The sequence below is a fragment of the Melanostigma gelatinosum genome (assembly GCF_949748355.1).
Source record: "Melanostigma gelatinosum genome assembly, chromosome: 11".
Classification (NCBI taxonomy): domain Eukaryota; kingdom Metazoa; phylum Chordata; class Actinopteri; order Perciformes; family Zoarcidae; genus Melanostigma; species Melanostigma gelatinosum.
The window spans coordinates 3,223,946-3,242,722 of record NC_136644.1 but is presented as its reverse complement, the minus strand read 5'-3'; the positions used below and the strand labels follow the sequence as shown (position 1 = coordinate 3,242,722).

At 48.6% G+C, this 18,777-nt stretch overlaps 1 protein-coding gene across 1 annotated transcript; it reads left to right on the top strand.

Annotated features, from left to right (window-relative positions):
- Positions 1–1,200: 1,200 nt before the first annotated feature.
- LOC306784464 (adhesion G protein-coupled receptor L1-like) lies at positions 1,201–18,468 on the top strand (the record flags this gene model as incomplete). Its single annotated transcript, XM_079278465.1, has 25 exons — positions 1,201–1,270; positions 2,843–3,056; positions 3,545–3,654; positions 4,412–4,426; positions 5,694–5,901; positions 5,992–6,256; positions 6,367–6,706; positions 6,791–7,084; positions 8,247–8,350; positions 8,474–8,659; positions 8,773–8,811; positions 10,204–10,384; positions 10,479–10,601; positions 10,811–11,028; positions 11,147–11,320; positions 11,990–12,202; positions 12,292–12,512; positions 12,678–12,744; positions 12,874–12,962; positions 13,803–13,971; positions 14,079–14,228; positions 14,330–14,426; positions 14,515–14,625; positions 15,270–15,293; positions 15,617–18,468. 25 exons carry the CDS (start codon positions 1,201–1,203, stop codon positions 17,593–17,595), a joined length of 5,661 nt encoding a protein of 1,886 aa, XP_079134591.1. The 3' UTR covers positions 17,596–18,468.
- Positions 18,469–18,777: the final 309 nt, after the last annotated feature.

The window sequence follows — 18,777 nt, the reverse complement described above, 5'->3', positions numbered from 1 at the left end:
GTGTGTGTGTGTGTGTGCTCACGTGTGCCCTGTTCAACACACGTCTTTGAATGCATATTGGACATTTGTTGAGGAGTGACCTAAATCTGTCTGCCATCATTACCTAACAAGAAGACGGAGAGAAAAGCAAGTCACAGACAAACACACGCAAGCACACATATGTATCTTTGTACACACATGCGCTCTTACAGCCCAACACACACACGCACACACATGCACACTCACACACACAAGCAGAAGACCATCATGCTGGATACTATGCACACACAGCAGCAGCAGATTGGAATGCTAAGCAGTGGAGAAACAAATGCCGTGCAAGATGCCGTTCAGCCTCCAGCCTCCTTCTGTCCGGGGCCAAGAGTTCAGACTATATTAGGGAGTCACATTACTGTTGTTCTCTTGTATCTCGTCCTCCTGCGTCCCGTATGTTCCCTAGTAAAACTCCACAGCGCAGCATCACCCTCTGATCACCTGCGCCCTCAGTCAGCTGTTTACCTCGTCACCCCTGCTGGGGAGCAGATCGTCTCCACGCCATCATTTATTTAGGATTACTGAAAAGTAGCCTAAGCTGAGCCCAGCGTCTGCCTGTGTGTGTGTGTGTGAGTGTGTGTGTGTGTGTGTGTGTGTGTGTGTGTGTGTGTGTGTGTGTGAGTGTGTGTGTGAGTGAGGATAGAAAGATTAAGAGTTTTGTATGGGTCAGTAGCCACTGTTACGCCTAGATAATTACAGATTTAAAACACGTACACACGTGTGTGCTTTCACTCACAAACACACACAGTTACACACAGCCAGCACATCTCTCTCTCTCTCTCTCTCTCTCTCTCTCTCTCTCTCTCTCTCTCTCTCGCTCTCTCTCTCTCAGACTGCACTGTGCTATCACCATGGTAACAACAGATTGAGGGTATTTTCGCTGCACCAAATGTACAATTGTTATCTATTCCTCTCTCTGTCTGTCTGTCTCTATTATTCTGTCCACCTTCCACCCCGCTGTGTTTTCTCACGTGCACTCTTTTGCTGTCAGTGTGTGTTATAGATCATCCAACACACACGCACGCACACACACACGCACACACACACACACACACACAGACAGATACACACGGCAAGGGTGCACTTCTTCACTCTCAATGTGACACTTCTTCCTCCCCAGGCTCTCCTAACGCGGCTGGTGGTGTGACGTCCTAACTCTTCCCGCCCAGCATGGCTGTGTCACTGTGGTTCCTGGGAGTGTGTGTGCTCACTCTGGCTCACGTCACGCCCTCCGGTCAAGGTAAGCGTAACGCCGCTGATGTTAGTATCATGTCGATGTGTTGATCGTGACACAGCAATCAGCAGGATGAATCACAAAAAACTAAATTCAAAAAGGAAGCAATGGATGATGCCAGTGCTAAGTGGATTTGGGTGACTCCTGTATAAGTCATTGTTCTGCAAACTGAGCAAAGTCGTAAAGAAAAGTGGAACTCACTAAAGAACGGCAAAGTCATCTTGTGACCTGCATAAACAAAAGCTTGTCAAAACATCTGAAGAGTGCAGCCTGTTGCTCCAGAAGCTGCCAGCTCCTAGTTAATAAGCGATCAGTCATTCAGCACCACGGACAGTTACAGTACACCAGCAGCATACTAATGTAACGGTGGGTTTCATCCTGACCCAGCAAACACCTTTTTATGTGCACATGATACTCAAAAGGATGTGAATAACCGGATTAAGGATATGGTAATGTGATTTCCTCCAATAACCCTGTTTTACACAGGTTAATATGGCAGTCAGGTGAGCTTATGTACAGAGAGATATGACAAAGTAAGATATAGTCTTCAAGGGAAAGGGAAGAATATAATACAATCTTTGTCTTTTGTGTTTACCAAGCATCTGAAAGGCAGCAGTATGAGCTTTATTCTCCCCATTGAATTAAAACACACGATACTGTGATGTACAGGTACCCGCATCTCATCACTAGCAGGTGTCACAGTGGAGGTGCAGTGTGATTTATGTCAACAATCACAGTCTGCCTGCATCTGGGAGGCCTTCCAGTGTAAACTCTCACACATGCATCTTAAAGATTCAATAAAATCACACATTTTCACAGCGCGGAAATGTGTGTAAACTATGTTACGCAGGTGTTGGCATGTTTAGATTGAGATAATCAGAGTACGATGTTTAAATTACGTTTGTTGTTGTTGGAAAATGAGTGAGTGTGTTCAGAACAAGTGTACGGGGGCGATTTGTTTTATGCAACTCACCAGTTTAAATTAGTCAGTGCTCGTGGACTCTAGTTCTAATTACAAACAAAAACAAATACATTGATTAAACAAGTAATGCTCTATGTTATTATTTTATTTAAATTATAAAAGTGATAGCACTAATTAGCGCTAGTCTGCGCTCAGCATTCTTCGGCTTGTTAGCTTAGCTCGTTGTATTAAAAAGACACTTTGAGGACTCGGCTTTTGATTTCTTTTTTCCAATTACGTTACAATAGGAACAAGCCTGTCGATGCCAAAATAATTATCCACATTCATTCATAGCACTAGCGTTACCTGCTAACTAGCATTTGTTATGCTAACGATAGCACCATCCTCTTTTCCAAATATGATCGCTCCTGGTTAAAAAGAACAATATGGCGACGCGCTCACAAACCTTTGGGTGACATCACTAAGTTTTGATATCGGGTGCTGCAAATCATAGTATATCCAACTTCCTTCAAAGAGGAAGAGACAATCGGGTGAATTGGTTGAGATTGGTATAATCGTTACTAAGACAGTGTCAATGCTTATTGTTCTTAAGAAATGATTGATGAATGAAAATGATTTTTCTTCCACCTTCTTCCTACCTTCTTCCTCATGAGCAGCTATGTCCCGGGCCGCCATGCCGTTCGGGCTGCTGCGTAGGGAGCTGGCATGCGAGGGCTATCCCATAGAGCTGCGCTGCCCAGGAAGTGACGTGGTTATGGTGGAGACCGCCAACTATGGACGCACCGATGACAAGATTTGTGACGCGGACCCCTTCCAGATGGAGAACACGCAGTGTTACCTCCCTGACGCGCTCAAGATCATGGCCCAGAGGTGTGTATGTGCTGCGCTACACATCTTGCTGACTGCGTTTGTGTAAGAGCTTAAATCACACGGCAGAGGCGCAAATTGTAATGCCATTCTTGTGACGTTTAAGTATGTGCAAACATTTTGGAAGCAGTTAAACCAATCAATGAGAGCATCTACTGTGTCTTACATACCGTATGTGTGCACTGCTGTACAAGATACCTGTGGAGTCATGTCAGAGGAAACGTTAGACAAAACCAATACTTGTGTTGTGAGTCATGTGTACGTGCGAGTGCAGTTGTCTCTCCAGCTGAGTCTGAGTGCCTGACTGCACCATTAGCTGTGTACTCCGCAGTGTTTTCCTCGAAGAACTGATCAATATTCAGTGAGAGGGAGAGTAGACAAATGGAGGGTCCTTTGCTTCCCCTTTCCTGTCTGTTAATCACTCTCTCTCCTTTCATTGTTTTTTCTTTCTGTCGTCCCTTTCACTGATCCATCCATCCGTTGCCCTCCAGGTGTAACAACAGGACTCAGTGTGTGGTGGTCGCAGGGGTCGACGTCTTCCCAGACCCCTGTCCTGGAACATACAAGTACCTGGAGATCCAGTATGAGTGCGTCCCTTACAGTAAGTATGCGTATATATAAACACACACTTAAACACACGTGCACCCACGAACATGTTTACATGCAAATATGTGCATTTGAGATTTGACCGATATTTGTCGAGCTATATTGTAGGCTTACGTTTTTGTTTTTTGTTCTTATAACCTCTGATGTCGACTGTGTTCCCTGAGAGATTGATGGATAGAAGTTTTTTTTTCTCAGGGAGTGTGTGTCTGTGTGTTTGTGAGTGTGAAAGGTGAAACATGATGAAAGGTGGATGGAGAAAGAACAGAGAGGGAAACTAGGACATTTGCATACTGTATGTCGTGTGTGTGTGTGTGTGTGTGTGTGTGTGTGTGCGTGTGTGTGTGTGTGTGTGTGCGAGAGTGCTTGTGTGCACTTGCGCGTGCACGCCTGTGTTTTCTTTTTCAGATTCACGCCACGGGAGTTGCTCTCTTTTCTCCACAGGAGCCTGATTGAGGAAAGGAGAGATCGGGGGAGGTGGAGGGGGGGGGGGGGGCGAGGGAGGATAGGGCGGGGAGAGAGGGGGGGGGGGGGGTATGCTGGGTCTCTTTTGTGCTTCTTCTATCTTTTACGTGAACTAAAGTTTGTGGTGAGAATGAGTTCCAAAGTCTTTATCTGTGCAATTCTTTCTTTCTTTATCTTTTTATCTTTCTTTCTCTCTCTCTTGCTTGCTGTCTTTCTTTTCTTTACTTCCCTTCTTTCACCCTCTGACTTCTCTTTCTTTCTCTCCCTCTTTTTTTCCTATGCTTGAGTAGAAGTGGACCAAAAAGGTAAAGACAAAACATTGTAGCATCTTGATCTCTTACCCCCGACCCACACTCTTTTCTCTCCTTCTCTTCCTCTCTCCTGCCATCTCTCTCTTCCTCCTACCCTAGGACGTTGTTTCGTAGTCATGCTGGATGTTGCCCCCCTTTTTTCATTTCCTACTTGGTTATTTTGTCACCCTCATTTTATCCATCTCTTGTGGTTGGAACCCGCCCTTTTGTCCAATTTTATCCAGGTTCTGCACATAGTCCCTCTTCCTCTTTTCTCTCTCTCTCTTTCTCTCTCCAGTTTCTCCCCCTCCTCTTCCTCTCTTGCTCCTGGTCGATCTCTCTGTCTCTTATTTCTCTCCCTTAGTCTCTCTTTGCACACACAAACATAAACACAACCGCTCACACAAACATCAACATAATCTTCTTACCTTTTCTCTCTTTCTCTCTATTTCCTTTTCACACACAAGCACCGTTCTTTCTTTCTTGCGATCATTCCTTCCTACTTGTCTGATCATCCTCTTCATGCTTATTTTCCCTTTTCTTCCCTTATAGGAAGAGCCCCTTATTTATCTTCATAGGAAAAATAAGACCAAATGTGTGTGATTGCATATCCTTCTGGATGTGTGCTTACCAAGCACTGCTTCCATGTGTGTGAGTGTGTGTGTGCATGCCTAGTTGCATGCCAGTGTGAGACTGTACAGTATACATATGTGTTCATACAGTTATTGACATGTGGGTGGACCAATCGTTGTGCTCGGCGTAAACTAACCTGCCCTCTCATTCACTTCAAGGCAAAATTTAGCTCCGCCTTCTGCGTCCCTGATTCTACCTCACACCCTTTTTCACTCTTTTTGCACTAACCCGCACCCACACTTACGCACACACACACGCACACACACACAAAGCACATAAATACACTCACACACCTTTCATTGCAGTGTCCCTGTTGTATTACTCACCACACACACACAAACACACACACACACACGCTAACAGCGTGTGAATTTCAACACTTTCACGTCTCTTCTGTTGCTTGCCTCTTGAGATCAGCACAGGTGTTTTAAATCCCTCTCTCTTTTCTCTTCATTCTTTTTTCTTCTTGCTGCATCAACCGCATCTAATTCGATCCATTTTTCATGCATCGATCCATTTTCTCCCCATCTCCCCTATCTTTCCACACTTTCCTCCTCCTCACTTCCTTGCCCGCTCTTCTTCTTCTCCCTCCCTCTTCCTCTTCTTTCTCACATCCTGCTGTCTTCCCCTCCTCACTTCCGTCTTCCAGTTTTCGTGTGTCCCGGCTCACTGCTCAGCATCCAGCCGGCCTCCTCTCTCCTGGAGGCGGAGCATCAGTCGGGGGCGTGGTGTAAGGACCCGCTGCAGGCTGGTGACAGGCTGTACGTCATGCCGTGGACGCCGTACAGGACTGAGGTGCTGTATGAGTACGCCTCCTGGGACGACTACCGCCAGAACAGGGTCACCACCACCTATAAGTGAGTAATCTCTCTGTGTGCACTGTATTGCTGAAGATGCAACCTTGGGCTCTGGAAACATCTCTGGATAAAACAATTATTCTGTTCTAGGTTGCCGAGCCGCGTGGACGGTACAGGCTTTGTGGTGTATGACGGTGCCGTGTTTTACAACAAGGAGCGAACGCGCAATCTGGTCAAATATGACCTGCGGACACGCATCAAGAGCGGCGAGGCAGTGGTGATCAATGCCAACTACCACGACACCTCGCCTTACCGCTGGGGAGGGAAGTCAGACATTGATCTGGCGGTGGACGAGAACGGCCTTTGGGTGATCTACTCCACTGAAGCCAATAATGGACGCATCGTAGTCAGCCAGGTACAGTAGGAGGAAGGAAAACAGATCGATGTCTGGAAAGAGGAAAGAATGATGGGTTTTATTCCTGACTTCTATCATTTTCCCGTGTCTTTTTATTTTTTCCTTTGCAGGTGAACCCGTACACCCTGCGCTTTGAAGGCACGTGGGCCACCGGCTTTGACAAGCGCGGGGCAAGCAACGCCTTCATGGCTTGTGGGGTGCTCTACGCCGTGCGCTCCGTCTTCCAGGACGATGAGGGGCAGGCAGAAGGCCGGGTCGGCAGCGACATGGTGGTTTATGCCTACGACACCAGCCGGGGACAGGAGCTGCCCGTTCAAATACCATTCCCCAACCCTTACCAGTACATCTCCTCCATAGACTACAACCCCAGAGACAACCAGCTGTATGTGTGGAACAACTACTACGTGCTGAGATACCCGCTACAGTTTACGCCACCACCGCCCACGAAAGGTTTGTGGAACAAGTGTACTTGTGTATTTGGACACACTGGTATGTGTTGAAACCAGAGAAACAACAGTCTTTCCATCCCTCCAGGTCCTCTCTCGTCTCTGATGACGACCGTCCGCTCGTACACGGCCACTGTCTCGTTGACCCCAGTGCGGCCGTCGGCCTCTCACCCCATTGGCGTCATCAACCGAGGACCCTTTGACCAGCGGCCGATCACAGCCATGGTCCCTCTGACCCCACGTCCACCGCTGCGTGTCCCCTTGGCTCCTGGGGGCCCCGGTCAGGTGGGCGGATGTGAGGGCCGGGTGGCACGAGGGGTGCAGTGGCCGCCCACGCTGAAGGGCGAGAATGTGGAGAGGCCCTGCCCGAAAGGGTCACTGGGTAGGTGTGGCGTGTGTGTGTGTGTATCTCGTTTCCCTTTGAACTGTAGTCGGATGTCCCCTCTTTGAACTTGCCCTCATATTAGAGAGAGAAGAAGAAAGAGTTTTAGTATCAAGAGGAGCTGGGGTCGTCAACCTTTCCTCTCGCTGTGCAGCTGTCTTCCTCAGCCCAGCGCTCCCTCTGAAAGAAAGCTGTTATGCAGATGATGTCGATCAGCCTGTGGTGCGTTATGCCTCGTCCTAATCACATTGAATGGTTTGGACATGGATTGAGCACAGAGGTGATGTTTTCACCGGGGAATGATCTGATACCAAATGTTTACAACTAAACATGGTGTAACAGACACTCTAGTTCTTTATGAAATATTGAGCTTTTAGCCTCTTTGTAGCTCATCATTTAATGTTTTTACAGTACATGTACTGGTCAGTTTCAAAGTTAAAGACTTGCTGGTGAAGGCAGTCAAACAACTGAAAGCTAATTGGACAACAACCCATGTGTTTTTGTCAGAAGTTGATAAATACCAAAACCGGGATAAAAGGAGAGTAAATAATGTACCGTACTTACATTCATCAGGTGGATTCGAACACGACTCCAAATGCTGATTTTGCTTCTTGCTGGAGGTGTAAATACGAAGTTTATTTGCTGAAACGTTACTTGGAAAGCAAAGAATCCCACCCTTTGTTTTTGTTTTGGTGTTTTTGGTCCGATACGCACCCGTCACTAAGACTGCATTTTGTGCTGGAACTGTTTTCTAATTGCTGACACTTAAGCCATATCTTTATAAAATTACATCTTCAAGAGACCAAAACACAACAACATCAGTATCCATTACTTGACTAAACAGACAATAAATGTATTTTCAGTCCACATTTTTAGGAATATTTCCTCCTGGTTTGCTGTTTATTTCATGAATATATACTCAGATTTTATTCACTGTCTTGTCTTTCGTTAATTATTGATGAAATCCATATTTAATCAAGTGCCAAAACCTTTTGTTATTTTGCTGCACTATAATATCTGCTTCTAGAAAAATGAAAAAAAGCAAAACAAGTGTCAGTTTGTGAGCTCCATGGAAGGATAAAAGATGCATGGGAAGTGTCGAACCACCTCAGGCTTTCCTTCCTCCTCGTGACAGTCGGTGTCACCCTGTCTGTCTCTGCAGGTATAGCTTCCTATCAGTGCGTGCAGTCTCCGGTGGGCTGGAGCTCCAGAGGGCCTGACCTTTCCAACTGCACCTCTCCCTGGGTCAGCCAAATTGCACAGAAGGTTAGTCACACACACACACACACACGCATACACACTGTGCAAATCCCCTAAAGCCAGTCAACAAGCAGCTCTCTCTTAAATGTCAAAATATTTGACATTACAAACACCCCCGCCTCACTCCAGATTAAGAGCGGAGAGAACGCGGCCAACATCGCCGGGGAGTTGGTCAACTTGACCCGGGGACGGATCTACGCCGGTGATGTCAGCATGTCCGTCAAGCTAATTGAACAGCTATTGGACATCCTGGACTCCCAGCTCCAGGCCTTGAGACCAGCCAATAAAGAGTCGGCAGCGCGCAATTACAACAAGGTGAATTGTTCCTGTTGTCAGTGCAGAGGTGCACTTGAACATTCCTGGAAAGGAGAGCGGAAATGTCAGTGATGATGATTCTAACATTCGATTTTTTTTATTCGTGTTTTCAGCTGCAGAAGAGGGAACGCACATGCAGAGCCTATGTTCAGGTAAGACACACAGACAGACAGACAGACAGACAGACAGACAGACAGACACTCAGACAGACAGACAGACAGACAGACACTCAGACAGACAGACAAACAGACAGACACTCAGACAGACAGACAGACACTCAGACAGACAGACAGACAGACAGACAGACAGACAGACAGACAGACAGACAGACAGACAGACAGACACTCAGACAGACAGACAAACAGACAGACACTCAGACAGACAGACAAACAGACAGACACTCAGACAGACAGACAGACACACAGACAGACAGACAGACAGACAGACACTCAGACAGACAGACAAACAGACAGACACTCAGACAGACAGACAGACACACAGACAGACAGACAGACAGACAGACAGACAGACAGACAGACAGACAGACACTCAGACAGACAGACACTCAGACAGACAGACAGACAGACACACAGACAGACAGACAGACAGACAGACAGACAGACAGACACTCAGACAGACAGACACTCAGACAGACAGACAGACAGACAGACACTCAGACAGACAGACAGACAGATAGACAGACAGACAGACAGACACTCAGACAGACAGACACTCAGACAGACAGACAGACAGACAGACACTCAGACAGACAGACACTCAGACAGACAGACAGACAGATACTCAGACAGACAGACAGACACTCAGACAGACAGACACTCAGACAGACAGACAGACAGACACTCAGACAGACAGACAGACAGACAGACAGACAGACAGACAGACAGACAGACAGACAGACAGACACTCAGACAGACAGACAGACACTCAGACAGACAGACAGACACTCAGACAGACAGACACTCAGACAGACAGACACTCAGACAGACAGACAGACAGACACTCAGACAGACAGACAGACAGACAGACAGACAGACACTCAGACAGACAGACAGACAGACACTCAGACAGACAGACAGACAGACAGACACTCAGACCGACAGACAAACAGACAGACAGACAGACAGACAGACAGACAGACACTCAGACACTCAGACAGACAGACACTCAGACAGACAGACAGACACTCAGACAGACAGACAGACACTCAGACAGACAGACAGACAGACAGACAGACAGACAGACAGACAGACAGACACTCAGACAGACAGACAGACAGACAGACAGACACATAGACAGACAGACAGACAGACACTCAGACAGACACTCAGACAGACAGACAGACAGACACTCAGACAGACAGACAGACACTCAGACAGACAGACAGACACACAGACAGACAGACAGACAGACACTCAGACAGACAGACAGACAGACAGACAGACAGACAGACACTCAAACAGACAGACAGACAGACAGACAGATCATCAAGAGTAAGAATGAAACGCTGTCTTTCTCTCTGTCAGGCGGTCGTTAAGATCGTCGATAACCTGTTGAGCGCTGAGGCTCTGGTGTCCTGGGCGGATATGAGCAGTGTTGACCAGTCCCGCTCAGCATCGCTGCTGTTAGACGCGGTGGAGAAAGGAGCATTTCTGTTGGCAAACAATCTTTACGAAGGCCGCTTCAGTGACAGGGCACCGAATGTTGGTACGTGGTGCATCTCTTTTCTTTCTTTTGCTCGACACGTTGTGGAAATCACCAGTTCGTCTGAGCTTTCGTGTGTCTGTTCCTGTGTGCACAGATCTGGAGGTGTATGTACTAAATACAGAGGCAGACATACAGGATCTGACCTTCCCTCACTCTTACGACAGCGACAGCATCTTGCAGATATCAGCACTGGCTCTGCAACAGTACAGCAACAATGGTCTGTGACACACACCAAAACTAATAAACATCTTATATATCTGGGTATTGTAAAGTATGTTGCCTGGGTTGGTAAACCACAGGTGGGACAAGTATCGGGCTGTGGAAGTAATACTAGTTCTTTTGTCCACATATCAAAATCCAAACATTATAAAATGTAAGCTGGAAGTCTCGAATTGTCTCTTCACTTTGTCCCCTTTTCCTCTGCAGGCCAGGTGAAGCTGGTCCTCTCTCTCTATAAGAACCTGGGCTCCTTCCTGACTACCCAGAACTCAACTCTGCGGCTCGGATTGGGTCTGGGCCAGGGATCGGAGGCCAGGCGTAGGAGCCTGGTGGTCAACTCCCATGTCATCTCCGCCTCTGTGCACAGAGGGTCCAACAGAGTGTATCTCTCCGAGCCGGTGATCTTCACTCTCAGGCACCTGCAGGTCTGTTTTGAAGCCGGTTCACCTCTAAGGTTTAGAATGAGCAAACTCCCTCTGGTCACTAAGTGTCCTTTATACTGTATCCACTTCAACATGTTTTGGTGTGCGTTTGACTCCACAGCTGGAAAACCACTTTGGCCCCAACTGCTCTTTCTGGAACGGAACAGGGGTTTCTGGGAGTGGCCGGTGGTCTACGCAGGGCTGCCGTCTGTTACACACTAACAACACGCACACTACCTGCGCCTGCAACCACCTGTCCAGCTATGCCGTCCTCATGACATATCAGCAACCTGCTGTAAGTAGCACGCGCCACAAACACGCGACAGTGTTTACGTGTGGTTGTTTTTTCTGGATTTGCATCAACCTTCTCTCACACAGAGGCACAGTGACAGTGGTGCAAAATGTCGCATTTAGCATCTGTGCAGATGTATGAAAGGACCGTGTTACACAACGTTACTGCCAATACTGCTTCACATTAGATGACCAGGTGCCAAACCGTAACTTCATGAATCCAGCTCCATGCTCGACCAACAAAAGCTTCCCGACTCCACCTTTATGCACCCATTTGCTGAAGCACAGCTGGACTATACCCCCACCCTGCTGCCCAAAATGTTATTTAAAAGTCAAGCGCAGAGGGGGGGGGGGGGGGGGGGGGTAATTGTGGGTTGTAGCTGTAAGAGAGAGAGAGTGATAAATGCTGCAGGCTATTTTGTCCTGCTATGAAATTGAATTCAGTGTTTCTCTGCAAGATGTCCTCTTTGTTGGGTGTGATTTTATTCATTTGAATGTTATGTAACACACATGGACTCACAACCAGAGGCACACGAGGAGTCAACACCACAAAATACATCCATATTCGGTCACAATCCTGCATCTGCACCTGGTCCTGCACTCATACACGATCAGACAACAAATGATCTTCAATCCCTCTGCACTTTCTTTCCCGTCTGCTCCTCTTCATCAGTTTGGGGTCGGTGTAGAAGAGCTTCTCGTCTATGTGGTTTCCTGGGTCGGCATCTCTGTCGCGCTGGTGTGTTTGGCCACCTGCCTTACCACCCTGTGCTGCCAGGGGGCGCCCTGGCACACGGACCACAGCACCATCCACTGCAACCTGTGGGCCAACCTGCTCATCACTGAACTGCTCTTCCTTGTTGGTGCCAACAAGACGCAATATACAGTGAGTGCTCATTCATCACTGTTTCTAAAGCGTGTTGTTTCGGGCACCATTTTGTGAAATATTCCTTCTTCCTCTATCTAAATCTGCAGGTCGTGTGCTCCATCATTGCCGGCCTGCTGCACTTCTCGCTGCTCTCGGTGTTTTGCTGGTTGTGTCTGGAGGGGGTGGAACTGTACTTGCTGCAGCGGGAGGTGTTCGAGGGACGTAACTCCAGGAGGAAGTATTTCTACCTGTGTGGCTACTCTATTCCTGGGCTGGTGGTGGCTGTTTCTGCAGCCATAGACTTCAGAGGCTACAGCTCAAAAACTGCGTAGGTTGACGAACGTGTGTCTGCGTGTGTGTTTTTGGAGGAAGACAGTTACTTTCCTACATCTGTATTTGTCTTGTACCAGACTGCCTTTGCTCTTCAGGAGATTGTTATTTACTGTGATGTGTGTGTGTGTGTGTGTGTGTGTGTGTGTGTGTGTGTGTGTAGATGTTGGCTGCGAACAGACAATTACTTCATCTGGAGCTTCCTCGGACCGGTTGGTGTCGTCATTACGGTGAGTACGGAGAATACAGACGCAAACACTTTATATATATTTTCAATCATCAGCGTGTAATAACATCCTGTCGAGTCATTCTTAACGAATACATGTTGAACATGTTTTTGTTCTTTTTTCGGGCCTCAGTTGAACCTGGTTGTCCTGGTGATGACCTTACACAAGATGCACAGCACCGCTGCTTTGAAGCCGGACTCCAGCCGCCATGACAACCTGAGGTGAGTACCGCGTCATTGTTGCGCGGCATCGTGTGCAGCGTATCGCTGTGTTTCAGTCACTCTGGCTCCACTTCCAGACTATTGACCCTGATGAATGCCCTCATAAATTGATAGAACAGATTACACAGGAGTGTGGACTGAACGGCCTTAATGGGTAAATGCAAGTTTTTCCGAGAGCCGACTTGACGACACTATAAACTCTGGTTGACTGAGGATTCCAAATGGGAAAAGAAAGCTCGATGCAATCTTTGTGTGAAATCATTTACAATATGGGGATGTGGCGGCTGGCGTAAGCCTTATTACGCAAGGGCAAAACCACCGTAACCCTGTCACAGCATCCTCTGCACGCAGAGTAACAGAGTCATTGTGTCTGGTAAATCTACCGAGAAGTTTGAACATTTGAGTCTGGAAAAGTATTGGATTTTAAAATGGAAGCTGTGAAGGCACCCCGAGTAGCCTGCGCTACTCTGTATTATTTCTGAAAACATATGAGGCGGGGAATAGGCAATGCAGGAACATCATCTTGATTCATGTTTGATCAGCACAAGTGTGACAGTTTGAGCGGAGTTGACGAGCAGTGATTGACTGCTGCGTTGGAGACGCCGCGGCTCTGATTGATTGTGGAATGGCATTAGGAGTACTAAGAGGAGGAACCAGACTATCTGTGTCATGTACTACTGCCAGGATAAAGTGACAGTTTGAGTAAATATGACAGAAAGTCATTTCTGTCATGTCCAACTGTAGCTTTAAAACTCGGGGCCCGGAAAAATCGAATGACTACCAGATCTAGGTGAGTGAGCTCTTGTTCTGGTCAAAATGAAAATAAAATGTGATCCGCAGGGCGTGGGCGGTGGGCTCCCTGACGCTGCTCTTCCTGCAGAGCGTCACCTGGTCCTCAGGCCTGATGTTCCTGTGTGCTCCGTCTCTCCTCCTGGCTTACCTCTTCTCCTCCCTCAACACCGCCCAGGGCCTCCTCATCACCATACTACACTGCACCCTCGCCAGGAAGGTCTGTCTCTGTGTGCCTGCGTCTTTACGTAACAGTAAGACCCTAATGCGCAACCTCGTCATTTTGTGCCCAAAGAGATGTGTGACATGTTTGAATGTTGCATGCAGGGTCAGAAGGACTACGGCCGATGCCTGCGCCTCTCGCAGTGCTGCGCAACTTCCTCCTCCAGCTCTCCGGACTCGGTGAAGGGCGCTGCCCTGCGGTCCAACAGCCGCTACACCAGCAGCCAGAGTCGGAGAGCGACTGCGAACAGACAGGTACGTTACAACGCACTGCACCTCCAAGTCCCCCGGAGCTCTTTGTCTCTCTCACTGCGTCCGAGTCAGTTTCACCTCGTGTGAAATGTTTTCTATTCCAGAGTCGTATCAGGAGGATGTGGAACGACACCGTTCGCAGACAGACTGAATCGTCTTTCATCGCCGCAGACGTTAACAACACACCTACTCTTAACCGAGGTCACGATTCAACCTCTATTAAATGTGAGCGTTGCCTCCTCTGTTGTTCAGCTGTATTTATTTATTTCCCTCCCCTCTCTCTCCTCAGCTGCTTTAGGGAATCACTTCCTGACTAATCCAGTGCTGCAGACTCATGCCGGAGCCTCTCCTTATGACACGATGCTGACGCAGGGGTACAGCCAACCCTTCACCTCCACAGGTACATTTCACCACAACGTTCTGGGATTCTTCCTCATTTTGAGTCTGTTTTCTGCTGATGACTTACTCTCCCTCTTTATGTCGGTATATTTTACTGTCCTTTTACTTATGTGTACTCCCACTACCTTGCAAAACTCTTATGCCACATTGATAATTGCCAATGTAAGGCCACTCCCTCGCGTTTCTTAATTAAAGTTTCATGTGTTTCAATTCTTTCTCGTGTTTTGTGTGCACGTAACATACATATATATATATATATAACTTGCAGTTGTGAAACAAACAGTGATGATGACGCTGTTTCTAAGTTAGCGTTATAACATTATTGCATTTCTGACCCAGACGTTTTTGTTCGCATACATTACATATATGCCGATACCTTTCTGTGATAAGATATCATTGACCAAAAATATCAGGCGAGCGATTCATCGCTTGTGCTCGACTTCCTGAATTTCCCTAAGTGGCCTCAGACTTCTGCCCTTTATCGTTTTTCTGTTTCTGTACATTTTGAACGTTTGGAATTAAAAGCTGACAATGTTTTGGTTCATACCAGCGTGTTGTTCTGTTTCCAGTTTCTTTTTACCGTGAAATGTTTGTCTTGTTTTTTGACACTTTCCCTCTCTGTCTCTCTGTCTTGTCGTGGACCAGTAGGAACCTTCAGAAACAAGCAGAGTATGAGCTCTCCTTTATTGTGCTCACTCCAATCATTGAGCGCCACTTCCTTGTTCAATTCATAGACTACCTGTGCAACATTTGCACGCAGTAATTAGTGACCATAAGGACATCACATACATCTCTCATGTGGTGCATTACTGAACATTTCATCAAAGAATATTTTCAACATCAAAATATTTGTGGGAAAGCCACACCGTCAGTCGGCACATGAACCCTAAACTCACTCATCCATTCATACATCCAGTCACTTAAATCTCTTCATGTGAATCTTTTATGGTTTCCCTGTTTGCTCATTGTCATCTTCCTGTGTCTTCCAACAGAAGGCGTAGTGTCCCAGAGCCAGGAGTCCTGTGGGTTGGACAGTGTGTGTCTCAATGGAGGCTACACCCCCAACACCTTCACCCTGCACGGTCTGGGAACCACACCCGGGTCCCGAGCTGGAGTGGTGGGCAGCACTGACCTTCTGCGGGAGGGAGGAGTTGGTATCGGAGGTGATGACATCTCCCCAGCCCTCCTCACCCCCCACGGGGCCACAGATCTGGGCGGCGGTGCTGGAATGCGTCGTAACCTGTCTGATGCAGCGGCGCTGGAAAAGATGATCATCTCGGAGCTGGTGCAGAGCAACCTGAGGCCCTCGGCCGCCATGCCCGTTCCTCCCGAGCGCTACGGAAGCCTGGCGCGGCCTCAGCACCTCGACAGGGCAGCCCTCCCACACACTGCCACTTTGACTCGACACGCGCAGCCGCCCCAAGAGGGGTGGGCTGCCACCATGCAGCCAAACGCACGCCACAATGCACAAGAGGCCTGGGCGCACACGCGGCACCACACACAAGACGCTGAGACACATTCCACAGCACGTGGACAAGATCTCGCCACGGCGCCACGCTTACAAGACGGCTGGTCACACTCGCGGGTTTCTGGAGACTCTGAGTCCCGTGAGCTGCTTAAAGACGGGGACAGGTCGTTGCAAGGCACTCTGAGTCGCCGCGGGCTCCAGGACAGGCAGCAGGCGCGCCCCCCTGATGTCCAGGCACGGCCCTACTCCACCCTCAGCCGCACACCGGGCACCCTGTCACGTCACCGCGGCACAGTCGAGCCGAGCGCAGGGACCGACAGAGACCGAGAGAGGGACAGGGAGCGTTACCGGGACAGGCCCCTCCCGCCTCCGCCTCCCCCTCCCCCACAGGAGTCTGAGTCCCTGTACAAGGCTCTGGAGGAGCCCCTGCTGATGAAACAGAGGGAGGCAGGTGTAGAGGCATGGAGAAGCGGCCAAGACAGAGAGAAGGACGAGACATTTCTCTTGAAAAGAGACGAAATGATGGACGAATGGAGGGGAGCAAACGACAGAGGGAGGGACGAGTCCTTTACCTCTCAGACAAGAGATGAAGAAATGGACGAATGGAGAGCTGGAATGGAGAGAGGGAGGGAGGAATCTCATCTGCTGGAGAAGAGAAGTGGAAGGATGGAGGTGTGGCGGGGGGAGACAGACCAGGAAGAGACTTTTATAACACAGAAGAAAGATTTTGCGGTTGACGGATGGAGAGGTGGGATGGACAGAGAGAAAGACGAGTCCTTGTTTTTAAAGGACAGAGATGGATGGAGAGCAGGGATCGAGCGAGAGAATGAGAAGCAGAAGGACAGAGCGCTGGACGTGTGGAGAGGAGGGATGGATATAGACAGGGACGAATCTTACCTGTTCGAGAGCAAAGACGGCGGTCTCGACGGGAGGAAAAGAGGGCAAGACAGAGGGTCTCTTCGTTATCACGGCGAACGAGAGGAGTCCGACAGCTTTGCTCTGCCTTTGACCCCTGACCTGGACCTTGACCCTGACTCCTCACCTATCTACGCCCGGGATTCGAACCCCTCCCCGCTCTACCCCGGAGACCGACGCTCGCCTCCGCTCAGCATCTTCCCCCGGAGCTCTCCCCCGACGAACATCTTCGCTCCTCGAGAAACGAACTCGCCTCCGAGCAATCTCTACTCGCGCCACTCCCCCCAGGTGTACAGCCGGAGCAGCTCCCCTCCTCGCTTCTACACCCGCACCTCCCCTCCGACCCTCTCGTACCCGGACAGCAGCCCCGAAGGTCCAGAAGACATCAGCAGCCCCATTGGCCAGCCCCAGCGGCCCGCCCTGGAGCTGCCCTACAGCCTGGGGCGACCCCCGCTCGGCCCGCGGCCCAGTCACCTGCAGACCTTCTACCAGCCGCCGCCGCTGGCGTCCAACGGGGACGCAGTGTACACGCCAGAGCCCACCTCGGAGGGAGACGACGGACAGATGCAGCGGGTGACGAGCCTGTGACTAGGGCGGTGGTGATCGGGGCATAGAAACCAGGGATGAGGAGGAAGACGGTGGCACAAATAGCGAAGATCAAGCTGATGGATGATTATTATGATGACAAAGAGGATAACGATGATGAAGGCAATGATGATGACAGTGATGGCTCCTCCCTGCTTCTATCTCCCGATCACCACGAGACTTCCCCCTTTTCATGTTTTGTTACTTTTCTATGACTGTGATCCATTGATAACTCTTCCTCCTCCACTTCCTCTCTTTACCTCCTCTTTCCTGAAACCCTTCTGTGTCTTCCCGTCTCATTGGTGCTTATCCTTATTGGCCCATCGTCTTAAGTTTCTATTGGTTTGTCGGCTGGGTGTTGCCCTTCCCTGTAGCAAGCAAACAGTGTGTCAAAGAAGCACTTGTGTGTTGCCAAAAAATCCTTTCAAAGAACATGTGCATGACTTTATAGTGGCTTTACCAGGCTGCATACCGTAGGAGGAAAGTACTGAAGTGTGTGTGCGTGCGTGTGTGTGTGTGTGTGTGAGAATAGCTTGATGAGCATGCGTGTGTGTAAGGATGTGTGAGTGTGAGTGCGTGTATATACATCATTCTTGTATAATTAATGTATCACAGTGAAGCATTTGATCAATATCAACAGGGGGGCCTCTTACACACATCCCCTCCTACTGGTTTTGAACTCTTGACCAATCCCATTTCACATCAAGACGACCCCGCCCCTTCCCCCAACCACCCCTCCCTCCACCTGCCACAAACGGTTGGTGATGGAACTCCTTGCCATGGAGCCTGTCATAGCAACAGAACTATTGACTCCGGAGCCAGAGATCATACGAAACCTCAGAACTTTTCTGCGACCCCCTGAGATCCTTGTAAATAATCGACCTCAAGTGTTCTGATTGTCTTGTATTGCTATTGAAGTTCAAGTAAACATGTGAAATAAACGATACCGTCTTTCTCTTTGTGTGGATGTACAGAGAGAGAGCGGGGGGGGGGGGGGGATGGATATAAGAGAACAGATTTTTTTTTTAAAGCTGTGGTTTAATGTACATTCACTCAAATAATCAATGGATGTTACTTGAGTACTTCTACTCAACACTATCTCACAGCGACAGTTACTAGTTACTATGTAGATAAAGATATACGAAACATATGACGACTTTAATATGAAGCATTGTTAAAACAACC